At 33.3% G+C, this 15,069-nt stretch overlaps 1 protein-coding gene across 17 annotated transcripts in view; it reads left to right on the top strand.

Moving 5' to 3' along the window:
- Window positions 1–15,069, top strand: part of ADGRL2 (adhesion G protein-coupled receptor L2) — a 508,892-nt gene that overhangs the window by 485,328 nt on the left and 8,495 nt on the right. For 11 of the 17 annotated variants that reach the window (XM_032360955.1, XM_032360948.1, XM_032360950.1 and 8 more), the window contains 5 exons: window positions 512–732; window positions 2,055–2,121; window positions 10,251–10,342; window positions 11,172–11,216; window positions 12,185–12,353. In XM_032360955.1, the coding sequence (XP_032216846.1) occupies window positions 512–732; window positions 2,055–2,121; window positions 10,251–10,342; window positions 11,172–11,216; window positions 12,185–12,353 (594 nt within the window). The remainder of the gene's footprint in view (window positions 1–511; window positions 733–2,054; window positions 2,122–10,250; window positions 10,343–11,171; window positions 11,217–12,184; window positions 12,354–15,069) is intronic. The other 6 variants (XM_032360956.1, XM_032360954.1, XM_032360964.1 and 3 more) reach the window with 1 other exon arrangement.

Below are 15,069 nucleotides of genomic sequence, written 5' to 3'. Positions count from 1 at the left end.
CACTGGAATGAATTTTAAGAATGCTCCGCATATGACAGGAAAAGAATGTTAGGAATTAGATCCAGGGTATTCATCACTAAAGTGAATTTTTAAATTCTGTTACTGAAAAAATAAAAATAATATACTTGGAAACAATTGTTCTAAAGACATATGGAGCAAATAATCTGTAAGTAGAATATTCAGATTTAATAGTGGATAATTTAGAAAGGAAATTAACATGTATTTTCTTATTTACACTTAATTTTACTAAAAATAGTTGGGCCTCACAGTGATGAAATTTCTAGCACACCTGCCATTATGCTCTATTAAGCATTAAACTCTTCAAATTTGTAGTGTTTAGAACTCATTTCCATTTGTTAAAAAAAAATTTTTTTTTAAGAAACATTTACTCTAAATAATGTTGTATTTTAAAGACAATCATGAGCACTGTCTGTGAATATTGCATCATTTTGGGGTGCCCTGCTTGTATTCATGTGTTCTCTCTTGGGTTTTTTGTTCTTTTCCTTTCTAGATTGCTTGTCCAATATTTGCAGGACTTTTACACTTTTTCTTTTTGGCCGCTTTTGCTTGGATGTGTCTAGAAGGTGTACAGCTCTACCTGATGTTGGTTGAAGTGTTTGAAAGTGAATATTCAAGGAAGAAATATTATTATGTTGCTGGTTACTTGTTTCCTGCCACCGTGGTTGGGGTTTCAGCTGCTATTGACTATAAGAGCTATGGAACAGAAAAAGCGTAAGTAATTGCAAGCGACCTGAGTGTTTTTCAAGTGAATAATTTTTTAAAGCCTGTTAGCTGTCAGTGCGGGTCCCTGACAGACTAAAATAGCATCTGAAAGCTTTATTGGTAAGAGAATGGGCATGCCGTGCACAAATTACAATCAAGTCTTTTGTAATTTTCTAGGTTCAGAGGATTTGTACTCTGGCAAGGCAGATTCTAAATTATGGACTTTATTTTTAACACAAAAGATTGACCTGAAACAAATTGAAAAAGTAAATAACTTTTTGGCCTTAGAAAGATATTAAGTAAAAATTCTTCTGAACTTAAAGCATCTGACAGGTTTAACTACTCAGTTTTAACCTAATGCTTCATTAGCTCTCTTTGTGCAGCCGACCCTCTAGCTAACTCTCATTCTGAATTGTGACAGTAGCACATTCCATCCCATATGTTCTACTTTGATAATATTTTGTCAGGCAGTTTAAAAGGATTAAAATAAGTCACTGTCTTTCATTTATAAAAAATATAGATATTTATGGAAAATGACAGAAGGTAGACATAGCCATATTTGTAAGGCTTTTATTTGCTAGAAGCATGAATTTGCCTCCCAATTCTGCTTGTATTTGCCTTTGATAAAATTAGTTATATAAAGATTCCTTGGACTAAAGAAAGCTTTTTGACTAAACAGATGATGAAAGACAAATAAAAAAAATTCAGTGGGGATTCAATGTTATATGAAAAATGAACCACTAAGTAAAATCTGTCTTAATAAGTTTATGCATCATTTACTCTAATACTATATGAGTGCTATGCTTTGATTTTTTTATCTCGTATTCATCCATTCCCAGTTGAGGTATTATATTTATGCTGTGCTGTTTTGAAACAGGCATAACAGCTGAATATTTTGTCTGTTTTGTTTCATAGGGTTAAACACTGTCGCTCAGGTATTGATCTGAAAGGCAAATTTTGAAGATAAGAACTTTAAAATGATGAGACCATTTGGAATATTGAGTTTCAAGTTTTCCTTGATATAGTCAGAGGTCTTAAGATTTAGGGATTGGGGTGTGGTGGGGTTTATTGTTTATCCCATACGAGCAGAATAATGAATGCCTTTACCAAATTTAAAACCTGAAATGAAAAACAGTAAACTGAAGTAAATAAATTACTACTCTTTATATCAAAGCCAACTCAGAATTATTAAAATTGTTCTTAGCCATGACAAATGAATTTTCAAAGGCAGATATAAAGATAGTTTTGTTAGATTTTTAAGAATCCTATATTTTTGGTAATGTTGAGGATCCATTGAAGCTACTTAATACATAACCTTCTTTTCATAATAGTTGCTGGCTTCATGTTGATAACTATTTTATATGGAGTTTCATTGGACCAGTTACCTTCATTATTCTGGTAAGCAAACTCTGTGTTTTCCCTTCATTTTTAGCTTGCTACTTTTGTAGTGCCACTGAAACAAAGATAACTGGTTTTATTTTTAATTAATCTGTGCATTCAAGGGTTTATAAACATGTCTAACCTACAGGATAAAACTGCGTATATACCTTAAATGTTATACCATTATTGAGAGTTTATGTACTTGCTGATTGGTCTATTTCAAAAATCCTTTTTCCTCTAAAAAATACTTTTTCTTATCTAATTTAGTTTGCTACAATGCATGTCATAATCTAAAAAAAATATGTAAATTATGTTTAGATTGCATGATTCGGGCCTAGTTTAATAATTAGAAAGGAATAACTGAAATGTATAGTGTATTTTGGTTTTGGATAGTTGAGTTTTTTGCTAAGAGTTGTGGTTCAGGAGTTTTGTCTCCAAAATCTGTAATATTAGCCCTGTATCAAGTTATGTGGCATTTATAAATTAAACGAATGTTTTATGGAATTGAAAGAACATTAGCTTAATACTTATTATATTAATTTCCACATAATAATTTAGTGCTTTTAAATAAATGTCCACACCCTAAGCTTTTTAGAGCACAAAAACATTTTTTAAGCTTAGATTAATAACTGAATCTTAAATCAATTTTTAACTCAAAAGAAATTAAAGTTACTTTTCAAATGCCAAATAAAAATATTGGTCTTCAAGAAATTTTTTAAAAATAAATTGTTTACCCGTTAAATATAACATGACATAGGTGTTTTTTAACTGCTTACATTATCATTAGTCAAATATTTGAAATATAGTTGAAATAAAAGGATGTAGCTAAAATATTTGGTTTTCGGTATTTAAAACTTTTCACTGAGTTTTAACATTATGCTGTTACAGATAGATGCTACTGACCATTATAAGATTGAAAGGGAAACATAAGCAAGTTTAAATATTTTCTTTTAAATACCTATTTTAAGGACTTTTTAAAAGAGGTGATACACATGAACTTATTAGGATATTTCTGTATTTAACTAGTGTTTCATAAAATTGAGGGGAAAAAATGTAGTAGTTCAAGGAAACTTAAAACCACTTCAAATGTATGTACTTTTGTCTTTAAAATGAATTATACACTTACACAAAGCAAAATGAAAATTTGAGGTGAATGCCTGTATGAATCAAGCCAGTAAATCATTCTCAAGTCTTCCTAGGAAAGCTTATTTCTCACCAGAATTACTCAATCCAAATGATTACTCTCGTTTTAGTTCTCGGTTTATTTAAGTTAACATACCCTAAACCACTCTCAAATTAAATGGTAAACAGCTGAATTGAAGTGGCATGATCCTTAAAGACACACGCTTCTCTTTTTTTCCCCCTGAACCCTTAGCTAATCATATTGATAACTTTGAAAATTATAAAGACCATTTCAGAGATAATCTAATCTATTAAAGTATGTGTTAACTTCTGTTGTACTAGTTTTGTTTATTTCCATCTAAAAATAAATACTGACTTTAGAGTATTAAATTTTATTTTCACTTTAGAGTATTAAAATTTCTTTCACTTGGACAAAAGACATTAATGTTCACATATACTCAGTTTCTAGTAAGAAAAGAAGTGAAGGACATTATATTGCCCATTTACAGTGTGAACCCTACTGTTATTTATTAGTTTTGTCATCATTGTTATCCTGTACCCAATCATTTAGGTTGAAATGTGAAGGGCTTTGAGGAATAGTGTTCCCAACTTTAAGGGGGAAAAAAAAAAAACCAACAAAACCCAAACACAGCAAGTAGCTGTTTTGACAATATAGATCCTAGGAGTAATTGTCCTGCAGCTGCTTTGTCCTCTAATTCTCCGGACGCAGAGAGGCAAAGAGTGGTATAGAGGTGTAAAACATCATGCATAACCTAAACTGAGATATATGATTGTTCAGCATGTTTGTTGAATGTTAATATATTTATAACACATACATCCTGCTGATGAGAAAGGATATTTAAAAGTCAATACAAACACAAATCTTAGTAACATAAATTCCATTATATACTACCCTTTTAAGGAGTACTCTTAGAACAAAAAGTACTCATTACAATTCCCGGAAGGGGATTGTGTTCCTTTTGGAATTTTGCCTTTCCAACTTTTCTGAATTGAAGCCATTTAACTTAGTAATATTAAGTAAGTGTATGCTTTTTATAATGTTCTATGAAGAAAAATAACATGCTATGGAAGATAAAACTTCTTGCTTCTGTATTTCTATAGACTGTCTTGCCTACAGGCACTAGAGTTATTATATCTATGAGAAAAGTGCTTGTAAGTAATGAGCAGTGGGAAACCATTAGTATGCCTGAAATGGTTTAATGAAAGCTTGGATCATGACACGTCAGGAGCTGTTCTTATCATTTGGACAGCTCCATCTGCATCGTTAATAATTAATTCAGTTCAGTAAGAGTTCAGCTCACACACTCATTTAGAAGTCTTCTTCAGAGAACACCTCTCTGGCTGCTAGTCCCAGGGAGAAATAGGCTTCTGCTCGGCTAACAGGAAAGATCTGGAGATACAAGTGCAGTTTAGAGTTGCATTTGCTAGGTAGCAAAAGCTCCAGGGAGGACAAAAAGGGTCAGAACATGTGCAGTTCAGTTAGGTTACTTCAGAGTGGTGTTTCTGTTCTTCTGTCTTATCATATCCATGTCAGCACTGCGAGCTGTGGAATGAATTTTAAGCTGCTAAGCTCAGACGGATGTGATTCAATTGAGCAGGTTGATGACTCTAAAACAAACGGTGCGCTCCCGCCATCATTGGTTCCCTCTGCTTGTTTCCAAGTCCTTTGATTTTCGTGTCCCCGGTGTGGGTGGGTAGTTGGCTATGCCCTGTCATCAAGCAGCAAATGATACTGGCAGATTATCTGTACTGGAACTCATGAAATTATTATTTTGAGATAAGTGAAAGAGTCTTATTTGTCATTACAAGAGAAGGAGTACCCCATTTGGCAATTAACTCCATTTAGCTGAATAGGAAAATCTGTTTCTTCTGAATTTGCTGTCTCTTTCACGTAGAATTTCATTAAGAGATGCCTGTTTACCTGTGTGTACACACATAAACACACACACAGCAGAGATAAAATTGGATTAATTCCTGGATGAGTTGCTTCATCTCTAAAATTAATCATCAGTGTGGGTGTTAAGCTTGGTGGGTTGGTATTTCGTATGTAACACAGTCCTACAGCTGTACTTACTAGTGACTTCTCTGTGAATGATTGAGTCATGACATGCACTTTCCAGGTTTTTTGTATACAGAGTTGTAACTCCGTCTTTTTCCTTTCTCACTGATGCGTAATGCCTTTCAACCTATCCCAAAATATGTACTCTGTTTAAGGTTACTGGTATTCATGTTGGAAAGAAAGAAACAAAAAAAGCAAGTGGACAAAAAGTGGTTGCATTGGAATTTGAGGGGAGAAGAGCAGCACTTGATGATAGAGACATTCTTCTCTCCCTGGCTTTTTGCCTGCTTTCCAGGAAGAAATAGGAGAAATTCCTTTGATGGTTGGGATTTCTTTTATTTTTTAAATGCATGCCAAATGCAGGAAAATAAATTGAGAGGAAATAAAAGTGAGGAGAAGGAGATCACTTACTCTAATTAGAAAGAGGAAAAAAAAAAAAAAAAAGCAGCAGCAGCAGCAGCCCAGAAGTTTATGTCTGGAAAGAGCCATTTGTGTTATGGGGAAAATGCAAAGAAGGAACAAGTCAGATTTGCAATCAGTAATTCATTTGAAACTAACTTTTTTTTGCCTGTGACTGTTTGGAATGATAGATTTAATCAAAGATATTTCTATTTGCCCTTCGATTTCTTGTTCTGATTCCCTTAGTTACTTTTTAAGAGAATGGCAAAGAAGAGAGGGAAAAAAATATTTTACTCTACAGAATCATGACTCTTATGAAGTGTTATCACCTCCTGAAAAAGATCACAGCCAACAGTATTTTTTCTATGAAAATATATGTATATTTTTTAGCACTGGAGAGAAAGAAAGAACTCTAAAACTTCCTTTTAAAAAATTGTTTACATTTCAGGATTTATTCTATTTAATTCCAGAAAGCATTTTACTGTCATACATATTGGTGATAATATATTAAGATATTCAATACCTAAATGACATGAGTATCTTTTTTATTATTTTAGTAAGACTAATAAACACATCAGTGAAATTTTTTTTTAAAGATTTTATTTATTTATTTGACAGAGATCACAAGTAGGCAGAGAAGCAGGCAGAGAAAGAGGAGGAAGCAGGCTCCCTGCTGAGCAGAGAGCCCCATGTAGGGCTCAGTCCTAGGACCCTGGGGCCATGACCTGAGCCAAAGGCAGAGGCTTTAACCCACTGAGCCACCCAGGCGCCCCATCAGTGAAGTTTTTAATGTGGATTTGGGGAAAAGAAAAGTACCTTGTGTTTAGCTTTTTTTTTTTTTTCCCTGTTGTGTTTTATGGTTTATAATATGTCTTGTGTGCTTTTTTTCGTAATTAGTTTTTCTTGAAATGATGGTATTTTTGTCCTGTTGAAGACACCATTGCTTCATTATTTGTATATTTTCAAGTTGTATTTCAAAGTCTAAATTAGTATTGGATTTAACTATAAATTTCTTGGCAACTCTAATTTTAGAGTGCTAATCATAATTCTTCTGTTTGGCTTTTTAAATTGGAGAAATCACAGATATTCGTGAAACAATTTGAGTGCAAAAATCTTTCTTTGGTTTTATGATTATTTTTCTACTATTTTAATTGTTTTTTTAAAAGATTCTCTTTTAAAACATCTTTTGAAACATTCAATTCTACTATGTTAGAAATGACAGTCCTTTTTTGGACTCAATTATGAGTTTGTGTGATGTTTAGTTATGTGAGTGGAACACAAACAGGTTTGAGAAAACAGAACTAACTGTTAAACATACTGTTTGTCTACTGGGAGTAGGAGTGTGTGGACACTTTAGTCATTTGCTGATCATGGGATGGTAGTGTTTAACAAAGAAATAGAGAATTAGTTATTCTAGCAAGTCGATCAGGTAGAAGTCATTTGAAGAGCACATCCCTTATGTTCAGAATTTCCTTGAGGCTGTATTTTGTATATGAATTTATTATTTATCTTCAACTCACTCATCATCTCTGAGTGATTTCTAAAATGCATGACTCTTTCTAGATGTAGAATCTTTTTTTTTTTTTAAATAAAAAACTAGTATGTTTTTGCTTTGCTAGGAGAGACTCTTACTTTTCTCACCAGAATAAACTGGTTAATTCTATCTGTAAAGTTGCTGGGCTATGGAGCCATCACAAAGTGTATTAAATCCCAGCACTGATATTATAGCACCTAAGTAATCTCTGGCAAGGTACTTAACATCTTAGAATGTAAACTGACTCTCCAAGTGCTTCATGTTACCTCTGGACATAGGATTATTATAAGTGAATGTACTATATTTGTAACTAGAAAGAAGAACTAAACACATATATAATGTTAACAATCCTCAGTAGAGTGATACGAGAGGAAGAAGAGGTATCTATCTACCAGGTTGTTTTTTAAGGATTAAATAAGATAGGCTTTCTGTGTCACATTCAACTTGATTAATTCTCAGTCTTAAAAAAAAAGAAAAAAAGAAAGGAAGAAAGAAAGAAACAAAGAAAGAAAGAAAAATGGTTTTGTATCATACTTAAATTTAATTCTATTCTTCAGTGTGTGAACTCCATTTCCATTTCAGTTTTATTTGAAAATGTGTTAGTTCTGAAGTAACTATTTTACTTCAGAATTTTAACATGGTCATCTTCATTGAAAAATGTTGGTATGTGTTCATCTTCAAGATTTCACATTTTGTACTCCTTTTCTTTTCATAACATAATACCTTATACATCCACATTTTTCCAAATTCGCATTCTTTATTTTCTTGTAGTTTTTACATTATACAATTTTACAAGGAAGTTGTATAACTTTTTCCTTCCTGGAGTGTACTACCACTACTATTTATTCCTGAGGGGTTAATTAACATGCTTAGAAAGTGATGAACACCAAATTGTGACCCTATATGTTTTACGAAATTGTATAAGAAAAGGAAGGGGGAAAAAATAACCCAAAGTCCAGAATTACGGAGTGAAAGAAAGAAATGGTTATATTACGACATTCAAAAGGAAGGGTCCAGAAGTTTAAAGGATTTTAACTCTGAATCTACAAAGCAGCTTTTTTTCCCTAAGAGTTGCATCAGTGTTTATTTGCATTTTGTTTTGTTTGTTTTTAGAATATTTGGAGATCTTATTTGTAACCATTCTCTAATTTTACTAGTTAAGACCTAGTGTTGCATAAAATAAAAAGTAAAAACACTGTTGATTTTGCCTTTAAAAAATTAGAGATGTACTGTACCATCATCTTTAGAAATTAAGTCAGCTATTTACTGTCCTATCAGAAGGATCTCCCTAACTTTTCAAAGGTAGAAATTGTATCTTACGTGCAATACAATAGGCACATTCTTGTATGGAGCAGTAAGGTCAATACATATTAGTTGAATGAATTGCATTATATTGTAATATCTCTGAAAATGTAAACATTTATTTATAGGTGACCACCTGGAATAATCATTAGAATATAAAGCTAGTGTTTCTACATATTTGTTTGCTTTTTCTCTGGACAAGTTTTTTAATAAGTTAATGTTTAAGTAGGTGTTTTAAACAGAGAGTTTCTTTTGTCCCTCTTTTGTTAATATTAAGTAATTAACATGAAACAATAGAATGCTATCTGCCAACACTTGCAAATTATAGCCATTGACCTCATTTTATCCCTTAAGAGGAAATTCTACATCTAAGAGAAACAATAAGGCACAGTTGACAAAATGAGTGATAAACAGCTTAGATGAAAGCCTTCACTGTGTTCCTAAACTCCTCATTAGGAACGACTTGGAAATTTTATTTATTGCCCTATATAAATTTTCCTAATTACAAAATCAGAAGTAGTGATGAATGAGTAAAACAGCATTATCATTTTATCAGATGGTATTGTGACTCAGTAAAAGTGATCATCTTATTATAACAAAATTATGTTGAATGTTTACCACCAAGGAATTGTCTTTGTCCCTATTTGTCCTTTCCTGAATACACCATTGGGGCTTGCACTGTCTAAGCCAAGTAAAGCTCACAAAATATAATTTTGTTTTGTCTTTTTAAAAGTAATAATCGGGAGTAAATAAAATGTCAAAGAAATCCAGGAGTGATCAGGCTTAGTTCTGTTTTTAGAGCTAGAAATGGAACTGCCTTCCCTCTGTCCAGCATTCTGCTAGGTTTCTGTACAACCAAATGCAAAATGGCAAACATTATCTCTCTCCAGTCAAAACTTGTCTTTTTTCTTCTCAGTTCACTCATGTTGACCTCCCAAACCTTCCTTCCATGTCTGGTTCCATCTTCCCTCTTTTTGATTTTGTTTGCACCTAGATTCTTTACACAGCTCAGTGTTTAGAGGGACTCAAAGCAGCCTTTCTTCAGAATTTACCTACGCCCATTCATCAGAGAGGCATAAGAACAAAAGGACTGATGGCTTTTAACCATTTAGTAGCAAATATATAAATATTTTAAAAGTTTGTCTTTCTGGAACTAATAAATATTTTTCATGTATTTTTTCATAATTTTTCATATATTTTATTTCATTTGATTCTTACAATTACCTCACAAATAGATCATACAAATGTGATTATCTTTCTCTGATCAGTCAAAATCAAAAGCTAGACTCTCAGCTAAGTCTTAGGGTCCCAAATCCCGCAGTCCTTGTAAGCTACATGATGTAAATGTCCCTTCTGAAGAATTCACTTCAGTATTTCCATTAGATGGCTTTTAGGCCCTGGAGTACCTCTAGCTAAAGAAACTAATTTAGATTTTCTAATTTATTTAATCATCACCACATGATGCTGATTTAATGAGGTTGTAATTTCATGTCAAATGATCTATTAAAAAAAAACGATCATACATAGCTGGAGTATTTTTTATTTAGACTCAACTTGATCATTGCCTATGTAAAACTGAGTCAGTGAATGTCTACTATATACTCATGTCATTGATATTTAGCTGCATTAACTCATTAAGTGTATTTGCAAAACTTGCTCATTTTTTTACTCTGTGGTTACAGTGGTCTAATTCTTTATTTGTTGTAACAGCTAAATATTATCTTCCTGGTGATCACATTATGCAAAATGGTGAAGCACTCAAACACTTTGAAACCAGATTCTAGCAGGTTGGAAAACATTAAGTAAGTATTTAGTATTTGAATTTTAGTGCTTGACAAACTAAGTGAAAGATACCCTCCACAGAGAATACATAAATGCTTTCCTTCAACTGTAGAAATTATTCAGAATGAAGTTTTACTGATCAAGGTTGAGTCTCACTGTTAACCATGTCACAGACATTGGTCAAAAATTAGATGATGATTTCTGTCTTGATCTAGAGCCAAGAAATTGTTTCAGTGGCTTTGTGGAAATTCCATATCACTGTAGCAGTTTCATTTAAATTTAAAATGCAGTTCAAAATGATGTTGCTGTTTGCATGGCTGATATGATGATATTAAGTTTGTTTTGTTAAATGACTTTTTTGATTTAAGGATTCTGAGCAGTTTCTACTTCTAATCTTGTTTTCCTAAGATAATTTACTCTATTACTATTGTTAACTTGGAGATTATCTGTTGTTTTTCATGATAATTGAAGAAATGTTTACTTTATTTCAATATTGAATAAAAACTACAATATCCTATCAATGGCAAATGCTATCTAATTAAATAATTGATAGCTGTTGATTCATTAAGTCATTTATGGAAGGATTTTCAGAGCTATCTTTTAGATATGAGTTAATTTAAGATTTGAGGAGGTATTATTCAAGTTGGTTATAATGGGATTGTGAAAAATATTTGTAATGTAAAAAATGGCAGATCTCTAGTAAGGGTAATTTTTCTTTTAAAAAAGTAGATGTTTTAGATAGGTTAGTGCCAGCTTCATTGCATGTTGCATGGTAAGAGAGAGAGAGCTAATCTTTAGCATCTCTCTCTTTTCTTCCTTTTCCTCTTTCTGTCTTCTCATCTACACCAGTAATTACCGTGTTTGTGATGGCTACTATAATACGGACTTACCTGGGTAAGGTAGAACCCTACATTAACAAATTTATGGCATGATTTATATTTTTTACAAATCCGTCAATATCATGAATTGCCCTTAATTTTTATAGTTATTTTGGAATATCTAATTTGCTGTAGTATTTTAAAACTATAATATGCCTTTATTTTTTAATTGCTTGCCTCTGCATTTTGACTTTCTTAATTTTGACTAATTTATAAAATATATAAATGCTTTCTTATTACTTTCTATTTTAATTCTGTCTAATAATTTTGTTTCTCTTTTCTGCTTATAATGCTTTCTAGCTATGAAGATAATAAGCCATTTATCAAGTAAGATCATTAGTTAGACATGGAATGCACTGACTTTAAATCCTTTCCATTCCGTCCTATTTTCTACAGTTCTTTTCTCCTTAAGCTATTCATGATGAAATCTCTCCAAAATTATTTTATTTTGAAGTTGTTCTCATATTTTTGTCCCATTTCAGCGAGGCTTCTTCATGCTTTAGTTAAAATACCTTAGGCTCACCTAAGATCAGTTTATTAGAATCTGCAGTTTAGGTGTGAAGTGATTATCTGCCATTTAACCTTTCTGTATGTGTCACATTATTCAGTGTCATGAGTGCTCCACAGGGATAAAAAGACAGGAGTAAACTCATTAAGGACTCCTTAATTTCTTTGACTAAAATGCACATAAAAGACAATAAAGTCACGGGGGATGTTTTACACCTTGTATTTTAATATAGTTCTGATACCTTGTTAATGCTGGAGTAAGAAAAGGTCATACCTGCTGTTGCTGTTTTCACTGGAGGCTGCAGTACTAAATGCTATTGTTCTTTCTCTAATCAATGAAAGGTTAAAGCCAAAATGCTGTTGAATTTGAATGTGAACATAGAGAAAGTCAACCGCTACTACTGATATGTTGATATTTAAGTGTGATGTGGTGTTCTCTCACTGGACTTGTTAATAAAATTCACTTTATTTTTTCAGGTCTTGGGTGCTTGGCGCTTTTGCTCTCCTATGTCTTCTTGGCCTAACCTGGTCATTTGGGTTGCTTTTTATTAATGAGGAGACTATTGTGATGGCATATCTCTTCACCATCTTTAATGCTTTCCAGGGAGTGTTCATTTTCATCTTTCACTGTGCTCTCCAAAAGAAAGTAAGTGAAGACACCTACGGATTCTAGTTGTTTGTTCTTTGGTTTGAAAATCAGAGATGAAATGGAGAAGATTTTACAATTTTACAGCTGACATATTACGAAATAGAATCATTTTTAATCATAAATTAATTGTCACGCATGTCTGGAAATTCAGGCTTCACATATAAAATAAGTCAATACCAATCATCTTTTTGGATCTCACTTTGAAAATATTAGACACTGATGTTAAGATTTCTTCTTTGCTAGTGGGGTCTACAAACATGCTTTGTGCAAACGGTATATAAGATGGGGGCCTCTCAGTGGCTCAGTGGCTCAGTTGGTTAAGTGTCTGCCTTCGGCTCAGGTCATGATCCCAGGGTCCTGAGATCGAGTCCTGCATTGGGCTCCTGGCTCTACAGAGAGCATGCTTCTCCTTCTGCCTCTCTCTCTCTCTCTCTCTCTGTCTTTCATGAAAAAATAACTAAAATCTTAAAAAAAAAAGTATACAAGATTTAAAAAAAAGGTTAAATAATCTCATTTTTTGCTTGATAAAGGGAATGCAGTGTTTCAAAACGAAATTGAACATAAGAATAAATGACCTTGATTTTAAAAGCACCAGACATACAAAAAATTAATATTAATGTTACCTTTTGAGTCGTTGTGAAAAATCTAAAACCCAGTAATTTAATATCTCAGATCTTATTATTTTGTCCTGATTTTATGTTAACTGGAGTCAGTAAAAATGATTCAAAAATTAAAGTTAAAGATGAAAAACTTGCAAGACGATGTAAACCTTAAGAGAATAGCTTAGCCGCCTTTTAACTAGGTATCATCTTTTCTCTGCCTGCATATCTAATATAGTCTTTTTATTCTGTTATTACTAGTTGGTCACTAAATTGAACAGCGAAATAGAATTTTGAAAGTGAAAACTATTATGTTTTCAGTCCTGACAAGATGATAGTGTTGTTACTTCCATCAGTTGTTGAGTAAGCTATAATTTTGAGATAATGACAGTGGGATGTGCAATACTGACAGATAATGTACATTCACAGCAATATAGGCATTAGGCAAAACCAACACTGGAGTGTATTATTTGGATAAAATACCATTTTGATTGCCATAGACTTGGTCATACAGCATTTCAGAGCAGTTAATAGCCATGAAATGTCCAAAAAAAAATTTTGTTGAGGTATCAGGTGTTATTTAATAACACTGAACTTTAGTTTTCTAAACATTATACAGGTATAATCGTGTAATTACTTTGGGTTTTACTTTACCTTACTCAAACGAGCCTTTTGTATACATGTATAGGATCACATATCATAATTTCTTCCAAAAGTGTTTAACATAAAGCATGAATTATTTCCTCATACAGGTTATGTGTATTAATTGAACAAAGAGATTTTGCTGTGCTTTTTATTTTTTTATTTTTTTGTAAAGATTTTATTTATTTATTTGACAGAGATCACAAGTAGGCAGAGAGGCAGGCAGAGAGAAAGGAGGGGAAGCAGACTCCCTGCTGAGCAGAGATCCTGATGCGGGGCTCGATCCTAGGACACTGGGATCATGAACTGAGCCGAAGGCAGAGGCTTTAACCCACTGAGCCACCCAGGCACCCCATTGCTGTGCTTTTTAATTAAAAATCACATTTTTTGAACAATGTGTTAGGCTTCCCTTTGAACACCTTCTACCTAGTCTTGGGTATGTCCTGTTGGGTGCTGCCAGAATGAATGGCTAAGAATATGATACAAAATGAGTTAGTTAAAATCATGCTTCTTACTGCTTGAGTGAGCATATTTAGGCCAAGAAAATGCTTTGAAAGCTCAAGCCCATTGTTATTTGTTCTAATAGGTGTAGTTAAATAAGGCTAACAGGATGAAAATGCAAGTGCACTTGGGTTTAAAAAGTCATCTAGCAACTTTAATTCTGTAATTTTTTCAAGGAATAATTGTCAAAGTCCTGGGTCTGCAAGCAGATCTACTGAGAATAGAATGGTGTTGGGTGGGGAAGGGAGGTGTGGGGTGGGGGGAGGGAGGAGTCTTTTTGAGTGTTTTTGGCAACCTACTGGAAAGTAATTTCTTTGGGGCGCCTGGGTGGCTCTGTGGGTTAGATCCTCTGCCTTCGGCTCAGTGCATGATCGCAGGGTCCTGGGATCGGGCCCCACATTGGGCTCCCTGCTCAGTGGGGAACCTTCTTCCTCCTCTCTTCTCTGCCTGCCTCTCTGCCTACTTGTGATCTCTGTCTATCAAATAAATAAATTTAAAAAAAAAAAGGAAAGTAATTTCTTACGCAGAGTTCTAATTTCAGTCTGGCTCTAAGCCAGAGCAGAACTTGTTCACAGGCCAATAGAGCTGCACAAAATCCAGCCCTCTTCTCCGCTCCTCCCAATTCTGCATCACCTTCCTAAATGGGGCCCTATTCTTTACAATTTTTGGGGATTCAGTTTTTAAAGTTGACTTTAAACTTTCTTTAGATCTGACAGCTTTCCTATCTATTCATATATCCTAGCTTCAGGGGAAAAGGGAAATTACATGGGTCACACATTAATGTGATTGGAAATTGCATAAATAGTTCCCTTGTGTGCTAATGAAGTGAATAGGCATCTTAGACTCTCTACACTAAATGTTAAAGCTAGACACATCAGAAAATGAAGAAAACATTCCATCCTAATTAATAGCATATGTATCAAAGTCCTTTTCTTCTTTATTCGTGTGCCAAAGTAGTCTTGTCATTATAA

This window comes from Mustela erminea, chromosome 10, assembly GCF_009829155.1.
Source record: "Mustela erminea isolate mMusErm1 chromosome 10, mMusErm1.Pri, whole genome shotgun sequence".
Lineage (NCBI taxonomy): Eukaryota > Metazoa > Chordata > Mammalia > Carnivora > Mustelidae > Mustela > Mustela erminea.
This window is presented reverse-complemented; position numbering and strand designations above follow the sequence as displayed.